This window comes from Poecilia reticulata, linkage group LG10 (genome assembly GCF_000633615.1).
Source record: "Poecilia reticulata strain Guanapo linkage group LG10, Guppy_female_1.0+MT, whole genome shotgun sequence".
Taxonomy (NCBI): domain Eukaryota; kingdom Metazoa; phylum Chordata; class Actinopteri; order Cyprinodontiformes; family Poeciliidae; genus Poecilia; species Poecilia reticulata.
Window position 1 is genome coordinate 29,778,679 of NC_024340.1, and position 18,299 is coordinate 29,796,977.

Consider the following 18,299-nt stretch of genomic DNA (forward strand, 5'->3'; position numbering starts at 1 on the left):
AGAGAACGTGGAGCAGATACCCGTGCATGAGCGCTGCAATCAGTTCTTCTGGACCACACAAAACATAAGTTCTGACGGTACCCGACAAAAAATCTTACCACAAAACGCCGTTCAGCTTTAGCAGTTTTAACAACAAGAGTGGAACAGGCTGCTTGAGCCAACTGTCCACAACATCCAAGAGCCAGACGCATTGTCGCCTCCAGACTGCCGCTCTGCTTTTCATTTTTTAATGCTCAGACGTACTGAGTCGTTTCTCCTCAAACGCCATGTGGAAAAGGCTCATTAATGATTCAGCATCTGACTGGCCATTTGGCCTCCATTGGTGCAAAATCTGTTGGGCGGAGCCAAACTGATGTCAGCAGAGATGATGCTGGATGCAAGATGGAGAGCTTTACACATTAGTGTCTACAATACTGCAACTGGAAGGTCACCAGGTTCACTACAGTTTGGACAAAATACTGCGCTAAAATGATGTGTTTTTGTTTTCTTTAGCACATTAAGCATGTATGAAAACATCAAAAACCTGCAGCGAGCATTAGGAGTCAGCGGGCTGTTAATATTTCATGCAGGCTATTCTTGGATCAATGCTTTCAAAGGACCAATATCATGATTTATTCACACACAAACAGTCGGCCATGCTGGCAGTGACGCGCAGATGATGCTTCACTCCAGTCCCAGGATGTGGATTTTACAGCAGCTGCAGCAGAGAAGCCATGTTGTTCAACCACTCAGAGCACCCATCAATAACCTGCTCCCAGTTTGCTGAGCAACTCTCATCACAGCATCAAACTAATAAAACGCTAAGCAGCATGCTTATCTGTTTACAACCCGAGAAGCTTGGAAAAGCAACCAAACTAAAAGGAGTAGCTTCACCAATCTGACATCATACACATGTTGGAGGAAGATGTTGCAATTTTCAGTTATTGCTCATATGATGATAAACAGGCAAGTTGACAGAATTTTGAAGTAATGACACATTTTAGGTAATCAGCAAACAAACCAAAACAAGCGATTGTTCCTTTTTGCATTTTTACATCATTAGGACCTGACCACAGCAGTTCGGCTGAATCCCTTTTTCTATGGTTAACCAGTCACTTTATGCAGGTAGTGAGTACAATATTCCACTGAGCAAGTGGGAAGGGAGTCTCCCAGGAAGGTCAACAACACTGTTTGTGGGTTTCTTCTATTTTAAATAAATCCCATCTAATAAAATGCAGTCTACTAAATATGCAGCAGTCATATTCAGCTTTTCTTTTAGGCTTGTTAAAAATACATGAAGCTAAATGTAAATACATCAAAAAATCAAAACAACGTAGACACAATAGTGGCCTTCGCTTCTACTAGATTTGGCTATATTCACTTTGTTTGCAATGGAGAATAATTGGAAATGACACTAATTATAAAGACAAGTGTTAATATTCTGACAGTAAAATATTTTGAAATGGGTTAGGGTTATACAATTAGAAGTTTAATATCTAAGAACAATACACCCTGGACTATACAGTTCTTATCGTGTCATTAAAAACACATTAATTGGAAAAATGTTTAAATTCAGGAGTTGATTAGCCTCAATAACCCCAACAGCTCCTCGTTTCCGAGGGTTTTCACTTCCCCTCTTGGCACCTAATTTAGGAGAGGATAAAAGCTCCACTGAGAACTAAGACATTTACATTTATATACGCAGCATGAATTACTTTTAAAGCTTGTTAGGAAAGAACAAATACAGAGGACCAAATGTGCCCTAAAGAAAAATGAATCTAATGCACCGGTATTTAGTTTTTCAGTACAATATTGCCAATATAGTGTAGCTGCACAAGATCAGGAAAATATCTAAATGCAAAACCGTTGCTGAAAACTGTTGTTGTTGATTATATTAGACATATTTTGACATGTTAAACATTAAAGATACATCACTCAGGTGTTAAGAGTCCATCCAACTGGTCAAAGACAGCTTTAATAGGCCAGTGTAAGGCAAATAAATCCCATCATACTTTGGACCCAAGTCACCTTTTGCAACTCTGATATTATATTGTCCAGGTCTACAATATACCAAGAAAAATACATTATAATGCACAAAAGTTTCAAAACATAGGATTTCCGGTTTACTAATCAACAAACATTCTTATTACATCAGGTATGTTCTTCTAAATATAAAAAAATAAAAATATTTAAACAGAAATATGACATTTTCTCTATGTTTTTGATGGTTAACAAGAATTAAAATCAATTTATTAAATGGGGATGTTCAATATGTAATTATGGCATCAGTCTTTGTTAGTCATTTTTTAACATAGCAGTATTGCTCTGTAAGGTAAAACTGGGCCAATATAAACAACCGATGTTTATTTTGTTGTTTCATGATGATGAAAAGGTAAATATATATAAATAAAGGTNTATATATATATATATATATATATATATATATATTTACCTTTTCATCATCATGAAACAACAAATATTCCTATTGGTCCATCCCTATGAATCAAAATTACACAGTAAAGGGTTTCATTCAAAATATTTTAAATTAGGACATCTTATCTCTGCTACTATTATTACTGCCGTGGATTTGGTGTCATAAATAATGAAAACTTAAAGTATTTATATTTATGAGTTGTCTGCTAGCTTGGCTCCACTTTTCTCCTGACACAACACAGAAACAACTGGGACTCCGTACCATATAGAAACAGCTAAAGGTCAAAGGTGAAGGGTGAAACAGGATTCAGTTTTGGACTGATAAAAAGCCTACTAGATGAACTACTAAACAGTATTTAATAGTCATAGGTCATAATTTTTAATTCATTCATAATTTCCTACAAAGCTGCAAATATGGGAAAAACAGCTCATAGCAATCAAGAGTTCAGCAGGGATTAATCAAACACAGAAGGTAAAACAAAGGAAGAAACTGAAGTGTTAAAAGTTTACAAGAGGAAGACAAAAGCAGAGGACGGTGTTTGTGACTGTGACAGAGGAAAACCCAGATCCTGCCCAGAGCTGTGAGCAGATGGCACTGAGACCCGGATCAGACCAGACTACAGACAGTAAAGCCTGTTTAACCTGCTGCAGCCATCTACAACAAGGCCTGACATCCACACACAGAATCCGGTGATATGATGAAAACATTCAGCCGCAACCCGACAACCAGAACCAGAACACAACCAGCAAGAGGTCTGGGATAAACAAAGAGAATGTGACTGAGTGTGGCCCTGAGGGAAGTCACAGGGACACACACAAACAGGAACGCAGCAGGACCGATGGGCGGCTGTGTGCCGCTAAGAGGATTAGCTTCAGGTTTTGGGGGAAGTCTATAGTCATGACATTTGGCAGATGTGTGTCCCTCTAAGCTGGACATTTAGTCCACTGCTATTTTACTGAAATTTATTAGGCTTCATGTAGCGTCTGAACATGAGAAAAAGGTACATCAGCGAGGTTAGTGAAAGATTTTAGTCAGAGTTATATCATAAGAGCTGCCAACTCTGCAGGACTTGTGTGCTTCTGGCTCTAACGTGATGAAAAGGCAGAGATGGAGGCAGGCAGGATGTGGGCTGGACCACCTGCTCGGCAGCATCCAGCCTGTCTGCTCGCCACCTGCAGAGCATCGCCGCTCTGCTGTCAGGGTCCTGTAGCCGCTCCGCCAGCAAAACCTTTGAATTACACTGGGAAAATGTTCTGCTTAAAAAGATTATGGAGAATTCACACAGGGATGGATGTCAGCTCGCCACAAGGAGGACATCTTCCAACTTCAGCTCGATTCCGATTCCATTTATGCACATATTTAAGGTTCATTTCATCCAAACTCAATGTTATTTTACGGAATTCCTCAGAGAAAAGTGAGATAATTCAGACCGAGACATCCTCGGTGTGACTCTACACTACCCGGGCCTGGCTGGGAGTCCAGGGCCGGTGAGCGGAGGCCTTACCTGGTAAATGTCTGACAGGCTGCTGCTTCCAGAGTCACTGGTGATACTACATCCTGAGTGGCTGGATGAGACGTGGGTCACCTGTGGGTGTAAGCCGTCGGCCAGGTGTAGTCTGCTGAAGTCTGCAGGGAGCTGCGCACACACACATACATACACACAACATACACACACATGGTCAGTGACGGTCAGCCCAGCAGCCACCTCTGGTCGAGCGCTAACACACATGCTGACTGCCACAAACTTAGCTCCGGTGCGTGGGGACGTGAAAGATGAAATTGATGGTTTTATGCTGGGTTTCTATAAGTTTCATGAGGTTAAATTAGATACAAAAATAAATTATGGAACATAATTTAAAATTACTGATGACTTATGTGGTTGTGTTTCAGCTCTGGTCTTCTAAAGCTGGGTTCCCTAACTCTTACACTGTTTTCATATCTGTTGGACCGGTAGACTGGGTTTGATTGAGAACAAAACTGCAACATTTGTGACATTATTAGTTGCTTTGGTTTTCCATCATCCAGCACTGTGTCAAACTAAATTAACGGTTTAAGCAACCTGTTCCCCTCCTCACCTGAGGTGGCGCTGCACCAAGAACCACTAAAGGAAACGAAACTAAAACCTCTGAAAAAGACACTTAGTGCAACTTCCTGAGACTCTGATGTGTTTAGTCAGAGGTTAATCACACCCGTTGCAACACAGACTGCTTCAGAAGACTCTCCCTCCCCAAAACCATCAGCATCTGCAGCAAGTCTTTGAAAAAAAATATACACGCAACAAAAGTTGATTTCCTTCTGGGATTATTTAAGTAATTTTGAATTAAATAGTTTTTATACCTGTAAAGTAATATTTAAGAGTTTTGGTGTAAAACTGGGACAATTTTATAAAAAAATTATGTACTTATAAGACCCTAAGAAAACTTCAAGGTCATTCTAACCCTTATTTGTGAAAAATAACAGCAAAATAACTGGGTAATAATTCATTTCTTAGATGTAATTATGCAACATCAACAGAACAAAAACCCCAAAATCTGTGTTTCTGAAAAAGCTCTTATTTAAATACAATTTGGTATTTAATTATAATACAGTAAGTACCAAAAAGGAATATTACTTTAAAACCTTAACAACATAAAAATAATTGCGCCTGCCTGATTTTGCATCAAGTCATCAATTTAAGAGTTCACTAAACCTGCTATTATGTAAAGCCAAAAGGGGAACAAATCTGACAAAATAAACTCTCCAGGGGCTCAGATGCTGAACAAAATAGCTATTATAGTGTCAAAACCCAATCTGAAAATAATTGGGTATTTTTATTAAAATGGTGCTCAAATGCGGAAAAAAAATATTCTTATGGCAGAAGAAAATTCTCTAATTAATTCTTCACAAGCTGAATAAACTAAACAAACACGAAACAGTAATGGGGGAAACCCCTCTGAGTAATTTATGCTGCATAAAGTAGCAGCTGTAATTAAAAACAGTGTAAATGGGCCAACCCACTTCTCTATGGAGATGACCCCGAAATTTAAAATACATCAGAAACAGACAAATAGATCTAGAACAACCAGAAATGCAGCTGCTTTGTGAGTTTATTCGATTTTAATTTAGCTGGGTTATTAAACAACAGCAAAACTAATTCTGGATATCAATATCAGCCCAACTTTTCATATCTTTCATCTTCCTTTACAAGCTAGTATTTTTTAAATAAATCCATCATATCTGATTAGTCAAACAGGGGAGGAAAGAAACTGGTTCATGGTGTCTGTATGTAAATATTTTATATTCCATATGTTTTATTTACCAAATATTTATTTATTTAATACTTGGAAGCGGGATCATTTCCTCTGAGCCCCTTTTCAACCTAACTTTTGGCTGTGGCAGATCATTAATTTTACATTTAAATCCCCCAAAACTCAAATTGGTCTGATTTAATGAACCAACTTTATCAAGAGGCTGGAAAGTTGGAACCAGATCTAAACATCTGGAGAAGATTTAGTTTAGTCTCCTCCAAGCTGTTTGAGTTTAAAGTCTTTGAATATTTTTTTAGTTTAAATCTTTCCCTAAACATAAAAACAGGCTAATTTTCCATACCAGCTGTTTAAAGGGGATACGTCTAAGGAATTTAAAAAGAAAAACACTGAGTTGAGTTTCTGATTGCAGGTCTTTAATTATGGCTTCATTATGGGGTTTTTGGATGTTGGCAAATCGGTTTTTCACACACCGGAGGCTGGTTTTGCAAAAGTCTGCCAACAAAGTCACAAAGAAACTGAAGATGTTGGAAGAGTTGTTGAACAGAGCCGTTTCAGAAAGCAATTTATTTCTGAGCTGCTATGAGGGGAAAATGTGGAAAAATTAGACGTATCAATTCACAAAGTGCCTTTCTGTGTTAGCGACAAGAGACTGGGAGCCAGACAGTGGAGCTCTCGCAGCACTGAGGTGTGATGTGATTACAGTGTGTCAAAGATTTCCATCACGTTTAATTATCTGGCTGGCTGGACTAACCAAAATGGTCGACCGGAGGACCCAGTCAGTCGCTAACCCCCCTCAGGCTGCGGCTGGTGGACGGCCATGTGAAAGCCTCCACGTTATTACCACTGGCTGGGCAACGCTGATGAATCTACTGTTGTTTCTCCATAACTGAGCCGATAGAGTCTCATCACATCACAGTTTTTACAGTGTAATGCAGGAAATTAACACAGGAATCTATGAGATAACACTTCATGTTGTGTAAAGTAAAATTTTATTTAGATTTCTGAACAGATCCTCTTCAAGTTGTTTTAGGGACCTAATGATTAACCTGCAACTACCAATAGCTATGCTGTTTATGTATTATGTTGGAGTAAACAACACCTGGGATTTAAAAAATATCTTTATTCTGCATGTTTGCTTTATGCTTATTTTTAAAAAAAAGCTGAAATGATACAATATTTCACATTTTTTGGGGGCATACTGAAAATTTTTTATTGTAAATGTAAGTTACTGAGTGGACAGGTGGAGTTTTTATTTATGTATGATCCTCTAACCTGGAAGTGATCAGACTATTAGCCATTCCTGTGGCGTCCCTCAGGGTTGTGCTTTAGGCACAATCATGATCCTGCTATCCTTCTTAGTCATTTTCTGAGGAAATATCTTTGCATGGAAGAAATCCAGCTCTACCACAGCATAAACAACTCAGCATGACATAAATCATCAAGTTGTCTGTCAGATATTATTAAGAAATGGCTAACTGAGAGTTTTCCGCCCATTGTTCAAAATGGGGATTTTGAACCACCAAGAATGATACAAATTGTGCCCCTGGTAGAACAAGTATTTGATGCACATGGAGATCTTTTCCTTTTTTATGAATCAGGGCAACAGTATTTTAACAACTACACATCTTGCTTTCTCTTAAATGTGACCAGATGTAGCCAATGAATTTTACCAAAAAGCATGCCTTGATGCAGCCAAATCTACAGACAAGCACTTTAATAGAAAGAGTGACCAATCTTTTCATTCCTGATAGACTAAATTATTGCAAGCAAAGAACATTGAATACTGCAAAAATGTGCAAACTGGATGCCTTTTCTTTAATAAGGCATTGTCTACAAGAATCTGACTATTTTATTCATTTGATTAAAAAAACTGCATCCTTTGTTTTTATTGAGCAAATATTTTTATGTTTTTGCTTGTCCAAATTCTCTTTTTGTGCTCCACACGTACCTTTTGGTCGATTGTGGCCCATGTGACACAAAGTTTGTAGACTATTGTGTTAAATCGTTTCACACCAGTGAGAAGCATGTGAGGAACAAAGTGAGAGCAGGGGAGGCGGATAAAGCAAACGGATAATAAACAAGTAATCCTTTCTCTCCGCTCATTTAGGTCACCCGTCTGTCGGTCAATAAGCCAACGTCCATTCGCTCTATGAGCATGTGGCGGCCTGTTGACCTCTCCGGCCCAACGGAATGCAGGAGCCTGGGTCAAACTGGATGCCAGTCAAACAATGACATGCTCATTAGGCTTATCCAATACGTGCAGAGCCAATGGGCCCAACATCTACTCTGTTGTTGTGAGCTCTGATTGATTGAAAAATCCATACTTTAATTCTGCAGTTTAAACATGTTAACGATATAATAAACATGAACAACATCATGAATTTGCCGTCTGAGCTGCTTCTCTGCTCCGTTCTGCGTTAAGTTCAACATTCTCTTGAAAACAAATGAGCTCTGCAGGACCACGGGCTGAAAACACGTCCAATCAGGCGTCACGGGGGGATTAGGCATCGCTCTAAAGCTCGAGCCACAACTCTCAGTTCTGCTTACATGTGAGCAGATGTGGTGCTCCTTAAATTACATTACAGACCTAATGACCTAGATTGCTGGGTAGAAGCACTGGCTGCCTCTCAATCTCTTTACTGCTTGCATGCAGCCAGTGAATCTGTCCTGCTACACTCCATCACTCGATCAGAAGAGAAAATAAAACTTCTTAAACAGAGATTTAGACCAAGACGACATTTTAATAGTCATTTTATTCCTGCAGTTGGTTTAGATTAAGGCGACACTATGTCATTTAAGTTATTTGAATGAGCTGTTAGATTTTATTAAAACACTACACTAGCTAATAAATGGCAACTGGGAGCACATTCAGATTCTCTCACCAAGGCGGCAGCTTCTCGCTTTCCTGAGCCTTTGGGATCAGGAGATTAAAATCCTGTTGGCACGGCGTCTGATTAAATGGGTCTGATATGCTCTCTGGGCTTTTCCTTCACTTTCTACATCTCCATCAGTCAGGCCCACACAAAGGGAGTCACGCTGTTTAATGTGAAGAAAAGACTTTTCACTCCACAACGATAAAACATGCTACAAGTTGTAAAACTTTGTCCAAATGGAATTACTGGAACGACAATCACTCAGTCGTGTCCTTGAGCAAGAAGATTCTTCGCCCGGTTCGCCTGCTGGTGGTGGTCAGAGAACCCGGTGATGCCGGTTAAATTTCAGCCACTCACCTCTGTTAGTCTTTCCCAGGGCAGCTATAGCTACAATGTAGCTAACTGCCAGATTTCAGAAAACTCTGTATTTTTGTGCGTGCGTGTGTGCATGAAAAGAAATTGCGATTTCCCACACATTGTAGTCTGCCACAAATGTGCCAAAATACCCACAAACTTGTTTTGATTTCCTTTGTCATTGTTTAAATGAACCTCCTGGTGCCGTGTTTAAATCCCAACATGAAGTCGTGGTTAATTTGAAGCTATTGATTTGGCTGACACCGGTTTGCTCTACACCGCCCCCTATGGGTTTGGTATGTTTAAAACAACACTCGGGGTGGATTTGTGCGGGTTCATGTGGATGAAACAGATATTAACATCAAATGCTAAAAAAAGTTGAAATTGTCTGAACGGTAGTGATTTTGTTTTTGTTCTGAAATTGTGTCCAACTGCGAAGCTGTGTGACACCAACTGCTCTCTCGATCACTGAAATTAAACCTGATACTGACAAACAGTACAGACATTTAATAGTTAATGAATGATTTAATAACAACCTGATAAATCAGAGTTTGTCCTCTCAAGCAGAAGGTTGGAAAGCCCTGTCCTTTATTTTGTGAAATATATTTTCGAAAAAATGAAGTGACCTATGATTTAATGATTCTTTTTCAGAAAGTTGAAATAGGAGGACGGAAATGGATAATATTAACATTTTAGTTAGAATAAATAAGCTGATACTGACAAAATCAACATGGTGATCAGAGTAAACCCTTTCAGCTGAAATTTGGGCTTTTTCATATATTTGAAAAAAAAACAACCAAACAAACTGAAGGATGTTAAAAAGGATTAGAAAAATCAACAATAACTGAATTGTAATGGTTTTCCCACTGTTGCAGTAAAAAGCAACACTAGAAATGGAAATCACAGGTGTTAATGGGTGAGATAAGCAGCCATGGCATTACTGTCATGGCAGCCGATGCTGATGGGAATAACATTATGATGCCATTACTGTAATAGGATCTGTTAGCCCATTGGGGGGTATCATGCTGAGATAAATTGTTGTTTACAAAAGCCCTCATTTGTGTGCAAATACCATATAAACAAAAAGTCAGAAAAAAGATTGACTACTTCAGGTTTTTAAAAATCTTTTGTTGAGATTTTTGTTCACTTTTTGGTCTAATCTGAAACTAAAATGAGATATAAAGGGTATATTAATAATTACACATTTAATTGAAAGCATGTTTCCACATTTCCAGCCCACTATGGTAACACACACTTTATCATACGAGACAAAAAAGTTACTTATACAAAGATTTTTATACATTGGCTACAACAGTTTTAAAAATTCATACTGAGCATTATATCATGCAAAGCATGTCAGAGGCTTTGGTATCCTGCAGGCCTCCCTGAGGGGAACAGCGCAAACTGTGAGAAAAGCGGATGAGATAACTCATCAGCAGTGACACATTTACGGCAATTACAGGAATATTAAGGTGATTTTTTTCCCTCCACAGCATATGTGCTCTGCAAACCAGGCACCGTCCATCACAAAGATGTACAGCCTGCTGTTTGCATGTGCTTGAGTGTGTGTCTGCGTGTGGTCGCGGCGTGTGAGTGATGCCAGCGGCGCTGACAGTCGATCAATCCGTTTACTGTTCAAGTGCAGATGGTGTCAGGCCTCTCCGAGTGTCTGCCGGAGCTGCAGCCTGCTTCCAGCACCACGGACAGCGCCACCAGCAACGGAGCGGTGGATCAAACGGTTTCAGCAGGTGAAAAAATACAAAAAATTATTTATTTATGGATTTCTGATCCTTGTCATCAGTGTTTTTAAATAAAAACCAGGATGTAAATGCCCACTGTAATTTTCCTCCCATGTAAAACAGTGTTGAATGTCATGGCCACTTCTAGAGGATTCACATGCAACTACTGACACCTTCGTGCAAAACGAGGGCAGAGGCGTCGTTCTTTAAACAGCCAGAGCTCGCGTCTAACAGCATTTAAATCACAGATATTCTCTAAAACACAACCTTAATGTCACCGATGATGCTGATAAAAACAAAGTATATTTATTTGTTTTAGACGAATATATAAATCACTGCGTGCAGCTAGTGTTATTAAGCATCTGTGAGTGTTTGCACGCGTCATTGACAGCGAGCACATGGCGGCCGTTTCTAGTACAACACACTGACACACATCTGAGGCTCAACGGGGGCAACGATCAGCCTCTGATCGCGTCCTTGGTCTGCCCTGCCTTCATTCATCCTGCACAGACTCAATAGAAATCCGATGCACGTCCATTACAGGGCCGGTAATCATATCTACAGGGTCATAAATGATGAGGGGAGAGGAAAAAAATAAAAAAAATAAGAGGATGCACGTCGATAGGCTACTTACCGGGGTTTTATCTTGCTGGCTCGGGACTCCATTGCTGTCTGATGCTGCTAATGGTTTCATAATGAAAAAATGTTCACCGGGCTAACAGCTAACATCCCAGACCTGATTTCCCCTCATCTTCAGCAACCTGCCCCCCCCCTTCTCCCTCAGCTGCACCGTCTCTGCTTGATAGTTTTGGGAGTATCCGCTGTTCTCGGCCCGATCCGGCTTTCCAAAGCAGCGACGCCTCCTGCGTTTATTCCAGCTGGATCATGAAAACCATACAGAGGAAGATGGATAGGGATAAAAAAAAGATCCTTTTTTTTATCCAAGTGATAAACAGCCTGCTTCTTTTTGGCTGTCACGTCTCCAGTCGGGGAGCAGCAGCGCGCCGATAAGAAAGCAGAAAAACGTGAAAAAAAAAAAAAGACAAAAATGGCTGACAACACTTTCACTCACGTTTACTCCCTCCGCCTTCCCTCTCTCTCTTTCCCTCTTCTTCCCTCTCCCTCGTTCGGAAAGTGAAGCGACGCGCACGCACGTAGAAACGCCTTTTGTGCACCATTAGATTATTTCAAGCCTGAAACGCCTGCAGCCTCCAGCGAGGTACCCAGTGGTTTGTTTGGAGCGGCGTGTGTGGATGTGTGTCAGGGGTGGGGGGGAGGAGGAGAAGAGGGTAAGGACCTCCTCCCAGTCTGACAGTGATGCTGCTGGAGCGCTCCTCTAGCAAATTCAGAGATGGAAATAAGAGAAGGGAGGATGAGAGATGAAGAACAATCTGATGTGGAGATCAAAATATAGATGAATAGATTGATGAGTGATGGAGGTATGAAGGCATAGGGTGTTGAAGGGGGGCAGAAGCTGAACAATGCAATCATTGCACTCTTTTTAGCACAAGACAGCAGCTGGATTTGGTTGGCATAGCAACGGACTGCAGGAAAGCCATTTCCTGGGCGGGGAAGTTGTAGCACTTCCTCCTCGGAGAAGCAGCGAAGAGGAGATGGAGGTCCAGCTGTAGCTGCCACTCAGTGGAGATAGCCATGGCAACTAGGCAACTACAAGACCCCCGCACCGACAGAGCCAGCCATCCAGCACCCCCATACACGCACACACACTTCAAACACACACACACACACCCTCCAGGGCCTTTAGTTGCTGTGGCGACGGAGGCAGCGAGACATGCCGAAATGGAGGGAGGGAGGGGAGAAGAGAGCATAAAAGAGACAGAGAAAGTGGCAGCAGAGCGAGCCACTTCACCTCCACTCAGATGGACCACAACGAGCCGCAGCGTCACCAGGAGACGCTCCAATCACTCATCAACCGAGACGCTAACTATTCACTCTGTGGCACAAACTGGGAAATACACAAATCCACTCAAGAAACCTTTTAAAAAAAATTCAGCTTGTACTTCAGTCGCATCAAGTTACATGAGAAATTTAAAAAACCCAACCTTTAATTTGACAAGAACTTAGTGCAGTTATCAACAAGAACTAAGTGTAGATAACTAATTACAGCTATCAAGATATGGTGACCAAATTAGTTCATGTGGTTCTTTCTTCAAGTCATTTGCACAATTGTTTCAAAGTCCTGCTACTGCTAATAATTTGATATGGGCCTGAATTTCACAAGATGCTCAGTATTCATCACTTTAAGTGTCTGAGTTCTCATAAACGTACTAGTTCATTCTCATAATATTACAACATTATTCTGGTAATATTATGACTTAAAAAAGATGCAGTCTGCCATAATATTCTCTCATAAGGTTAACCTGAATTCAGAATCTAAATAAACAAAAGATCTAAAACACAAGATATTAGGCCTGCTGCCATCACACTGAACTAAGAAAAACCGAGGAGCGCATTGATGAGAAAAAACCCCCAACAAAAAACTGATTTTCCAAAATCATAATCTTCAAGAACCATAAAACCCATAATTTTAAATGAGAGATTAGGCTGATGCAATAAAAAGTGTAGCGATTTTAAGGCTTCACCAGGGGTGCCATCATATTTTTTTTGTAGTTTATGGAGATGCTGAAAGTCGATGCAAAGACGTTGCCTTGTGTTTTTGCTAACAGTCTGAGAAAGAAGGAAGATTTGCAGAAATAATGGATGGAAGTGTCAAACATGACAAGTTGTGAAAGAGCTTCTGTTCACGACAAAACAAGCAGAAATCAAGTCAGTCAGAACAGAAAACACAGCTGCAGCAGAAGAGACAAAAACATGGAAACTGTACATGTAATATTTACTTATTTATTATGTGATTAACTGGTCTTTTTACTCCAGCTCCATCCTTCTTGGTCTTTTGGTGTTTTAGCTCATAAATTGCTTCAAACTATCTTGGGGGGAGTTTTACAAAAATAATCTACCATCAGAATCTGAATTAGTGCACAGGACACTGCCATGGGAAATGTATCCAAAGTCAACTGGAAGATTACACAATTAACTGGGAAACAGGAAAATCAATAACAATAATCCTGAATGGCTGCTGCACATCCCTGCTCCATTCATACAAGAAAAAAATGTATTTAATCATACATGCTTTAAACCTCCAATGCAAAACTTCCAAAAATAATGAATACACAATCAAGAACACAAAAAATCTAATAAGCAATATTTCATCGGCCTCATATGTTGCAGGCACAAAGCCCGAGTCCTCAGCCTGTGCCTGGAAAGTGGAGTACTACTAGCTGGTTTTGGAGCAGCTCCAGTCAAAGCAACGGGGGAGGCGAGTGGGAGGGGGGTGAGAGAAGCCTGGAGACCCGGGATGACATCACCTTTCCTGCCCCCAGCCATGATGTAATGTTTCAAAACAAGCACAAAAAAAGCTCAGGTGGTTTGCAGAGCAGCCCAGTCATTAATGTCTCCAACAATTGCCTCCGGGGGCGGGGGGTGAAGAGGACAGAGGGCGTCATTACGTCACTGCAGCAACCAGACTGCGCCTTGGGAATATCAGAAACTCCTGCCCAACCCCCATCATCTGGAGCTTTCTAGCAACAAACCAATTAATCAGGTTTTTACTGACTAATAAACAAAATTTAACGGAAAGGCAGGCACATTAAAAAACACCCCCCCCCTCAGAACAGCATTAAAGCTCTCATGTTCAGATGCAGAGAGTGCTAAATGCAAGAGGTGGAGGTGGGGGGGCGGCCTCATGTGTCACTGTAAACACACTGCAAAGTGGGTGTGATAAGCAAGGCCATGCATGGTGCTTTACTTGCTGATGCGTAGCATTGGAGCCATAAAAACCTCATTACATCTCCAGAAAATAAACACATGGACTCACAGCGATGAGATTCCAGCTTTAAACCGAAGAACATGGGTGGATTTGTAGTCATACTCAAAACAGCACGAGGGGCCCAAATTTTAGTTCTAGAGAGATCCTGAGTTAGAAAGCATCTGACATCAAGATAGTAAACTGACGTAAGAAACATTTTATTACATTACTGTTGTACAGAACCATAAAGCACAACAAATATAACGGGAATTTGCCAAACGACATCTAGGAATCCAAGAGTAAAACACGAGACTGTGTTGTTAGGTTCTATACAAGGACTTAGTAGACATGTTTGTATTTTTAACTAAACAAACTTAAGAATCATTTATATTGGCTTCTCGTTTTATTTGGAAGTAAAGAGATTTCAACAAAAATAGAGTACAACTGCAATATGTTAGGAAAAGGAAACTATTTTAATAATTTTTACAAATAAATTCCTGAAGTGTGTCGTCCATTTTGTTTACAGAAAATAAATGTTTAACTTTTGACACAGATTGCAATTTGGATTTAAATATGAACTTTGACTAGGCCTTGGTCTTCATGATGCTGGTTGTTCTTTGAACCAGAAACAAACTGGCTGCATTAAATCACACAGTTACGTGACCCGTTATTGAAACTGGTTGCACTTGATTTTATTTAGGGGTTTCAGAAAAAACGGGGGATGAATACATCTGCACAACACCATTTTCAGGTTTTTATTTGAATACATAGCGTCATTTTCCTCCTACTACTTAAGTATGCAAAACATTAAAAGTTTGTGTGGTTTGAATCTTTCTGCAAGGCAATGTCTATAAGAAGCTGTAAGGAGCCAGAAAATCCAACCTCACATCAATAAACAGCCGGTTAAAAGTTCTTTGATCAAACATGAACATTTTGCTCCTCTGATCCTCTGAAAGACCTGCAGCATCCATTAGAAGATCAGAGTCTCAGGTTTTGATTTATTGATCCATTCCTAAACATATTCAGTGAATTTGTTTGGAAGTCAACAGAAAGCCACGTGCAGCAAGGACATTAATCAGTGACATGTGTCCCATTACGACGACTCTAAGTGGCGTTGTGAGAGCGGGAACAATGATCTAATAAAGAGACTCCATTTTCATAGCTGCTGCAGCTCATGGGATTACTTCATTTTTCAAGCTGTTGTCACCTGCACGGTGCTCTGGAAATAATTTGATAGAGACTCGGGCTGCCAGACACGCCTAAAAGATTACACTTGTAGGTTCATCAGGGCAAAACATCTGTTGTACTGGAGCGCCTGCTGGAAGCAGCATAAATCTGGGAGGAACATGAACTACGGTGCTTTCAAGAGAATGAGCAGCACACCGAGAGCAGGAGCAGTTAATCAGTAACCTGAGGTTTCCGGATCAAGTCAGATAGTAACTGAAAGGTTACGACCTGGTAGTCTTTACTTCTTCAGGTTCAACAGTCAGCTACAGCAGGAAATGTTTCACGCTTGTGATGATCATAACGTTCAACTTTAATCTCCAACTGCATCAAGAAAGGGAGGAGATTCTCAAATTCAAAAAGTATATCAATGCAGTGGTTATAAAAATAACCTAACCAACTGATCAATATGGTACAAAATTATGTTTTCATGTAACGTATGAATACGAGTTATTTGGACTGATAATAAACACAAGTATAGAATAAAACACCTGCTAAAATTAGCAGGAGTTTTCAGCAAGTTTGCCGTTTGGCTCTTTATGGAGTAACATGATTACGACAAGCTGATATTAGCAGGTTTATTAGCTGAGCTGTCTGCTCAGGCTGCAGTCGAAATAATCTCAATATATTTACATCTCTTTAGTTTCACAGGATTACACATGTGAATGTTTTCCATTTTTTATTTTATTAAACATATTTTAAGGTATCTACTCAAAGGTTTAGGCCAGACTGCCATATTAGTCTGCAGTGTCTGATCAAGCAAATTAGCTCAACCATAACCTGATCAAACAATCCTATTATGAGCTTAAAGCACCGATTCTCATCATGTTTCAAAGACACAAATGAGGGAAACTGTGGGATTGTTGCCATGCAGGCTTATTACCATTCAAATAGATGTTCTCCATCTATCATGCTCCAAACACTCGGTCTCTAAAAGGACCTGGCAACCTAAGCTTTCTCTATACCACAGGTTAAATACTGAAGCCCAGCCAATAAGCTAGCAGTTCTTCTCCTTCACCTACAAAAGCCTCTATTTCAGCTGAACTATTGAGCCAAAAATATCTGCTCCACTTTATTCAATGCTTAATGTTTGATATTAGGCTATTAATAACAACAAACAGGGCTGTTGCCTTTGTGGTGTATGCTGGGGAAAAGAGGCGTGGGTGTTTAAATCAAGGAAACAAAGGATACTTCAAATAAAAACTGCATAGTCTACCCACACGCTGCTGACAATAAAAGCATGAAGAACTCCTTTCACTGTTGCCACTTCTATTCATTTAAAAAGGAAAGCTGAAACATACAAGAATGAATTATGCACGGAATTAGCATCGAATTTAAACAATCGTGATGTTTTATGAAAGAAACGCTGAAAGTTCAACTGGATCATTGAGAAACCAAGCAGTCACAGATGCAGGATGAGGAATAATTGTACAATAAACTCATTCTGCTTTGATCACTGCCTTTCCTACACAATTTCCATGCGAGAGTGAGGCTTCTGTAACTCTGCGCAGCTGAGGCAGAGCAGGCAGTCACAAAGGACAGCTCTAAAAATAGGAGCACGGCTTTTCTGTAGCCGAGAGTGGCAGGTTTGTTCTCTCTGCATTTACCAGCAGGTACGAGCGATCAGCGCTTTGAGCTCTGATCTCTTCCACCTCTCCCTCTTAATCCCTTTCCGCCCGGTTACTGCAGCACCCTAATGAAAGACTGAAAAAGCTGCAGATCTATTGGTGTAACAGCATTCTATATGCAGCAGAATTATTAAAACTGAAATCTTCCATCTGTCACGACAGCCAGAACAGAGATAATAATAATCCAAAGAGCCCAGAGATAATCTTCAGGGAAAAAACATGCACCTCAATCATCTCAATTGTTACCATTATCACACTTTACAGCCCTATAAGTTGTATAAGAGTGATAGTTATCATCCCCCTGTCATTACTTGACAACTGGATGTGGTAGTGGTTGCTTTTTTTTATTTTTTAAGTAAAATCAAGATAAAATGGATGGCAGCAGCAGAATGGGCGTCTTTTATCAGTCCTTCTTATTAACAATTCAATTCATATTGTTGTTGACGTGATGGTAATAGAATATGAGAGCGGAGCACAGCTTCCCTTTCCATCATTATCAGCGCCCGCGCCTGCAAATGGAAGGTGTTTATTGAGGAAGTCTGCTAGCAGCTACAGATAGGACGAATGGGGAATCAGACGCAGATAAGCCTACCAAACACATGCAGCTAGAAAACAAAAGACGCACAATGAAAACAACAGACAAACACTGCTAATGGATACGGTACCTTCTTCGGTTTATTGCATTCCTGGAAGCCGAGTTAGGGGGCGAGCCGTGAAAGGAAGCAGAAGACAGGAGAGTTATCAAATACGCCACTTTTCAGCTGAGGGTGTGAGAAACTGGAGGTGCAAACCTTGCTGACATGTTAAAAATAAATCATACACCTGGTTTTATCTTTTTCTATCTCCAGATTAGCATATGAACTGTGAAACCTTTGCAATAAGAACATCTAAGTTATGAACAAATCAGCAGAAAAAAGTTGTGAAAGCCAAGTTTCAATTAAACACATCACAGAATCACACACTTTTTACCAACAGCTTTAATGATCACTGATGG

The 18,299-nt window shown here is 40.2% G+C and overlaps 2 protein-coding genes across 5 annotated transcripts in view; both read right to left on the bottom strand.

Annotated features, from left to right (window-relative positions):
• Window positions 1-11,949, bottom strand: part of rapgef2b (Rap guanine nucleotide exchange factor 2b) — a 33,057-nt gene extending 21,108 nt beyond the window's left edge. For 2 of the 4 annotated variants that reach the window (XM_017307109.1, XM_017307110.1), the window contains exon 1: window positions 3,918-4,142. In XM_017307109.1, the coding sequence (XP_017162598.1) occupies window positions 3,918-4,142 (225 nt within the window). Of the gene's footprint in view, window positions 1-3,917; window positions 4,143-11,261 lie in introns of those variants that run through there. The other 2 variants (XM_017307111.1, XM_017307112.1) reach the window with 2 other exon arrangements.
• A 3,095-nt stretch (window positions 11,950-15,044) lies between these two features.
• LOC103471850 (rap guanine nucleotide exchange factor 6-like) overlaps window positions 15,045-18,299 on the bottom strand; it is a 63,908-nt gene continuing 60,653 nt past the window's right edge. Inside the window, exons 7-8 of the mRNA XM_008421085.2 lie at window positions 17,971-17,991; window positions 15,045-16,001 (exon numbers count right to left, since the gene is read on the bottom strand). Of these exons, the coding sequence (XP_008419307.1) occupies window positions 15,933-16,001; window positions 17,971-17,991 (90 nt within the window). The 3' untranslated portion in view covers window positions 15,045-15,932. The remainder of the gene's footprint in view (window positions 16,002-17,970; window positions 17,992-18,299) is intronic.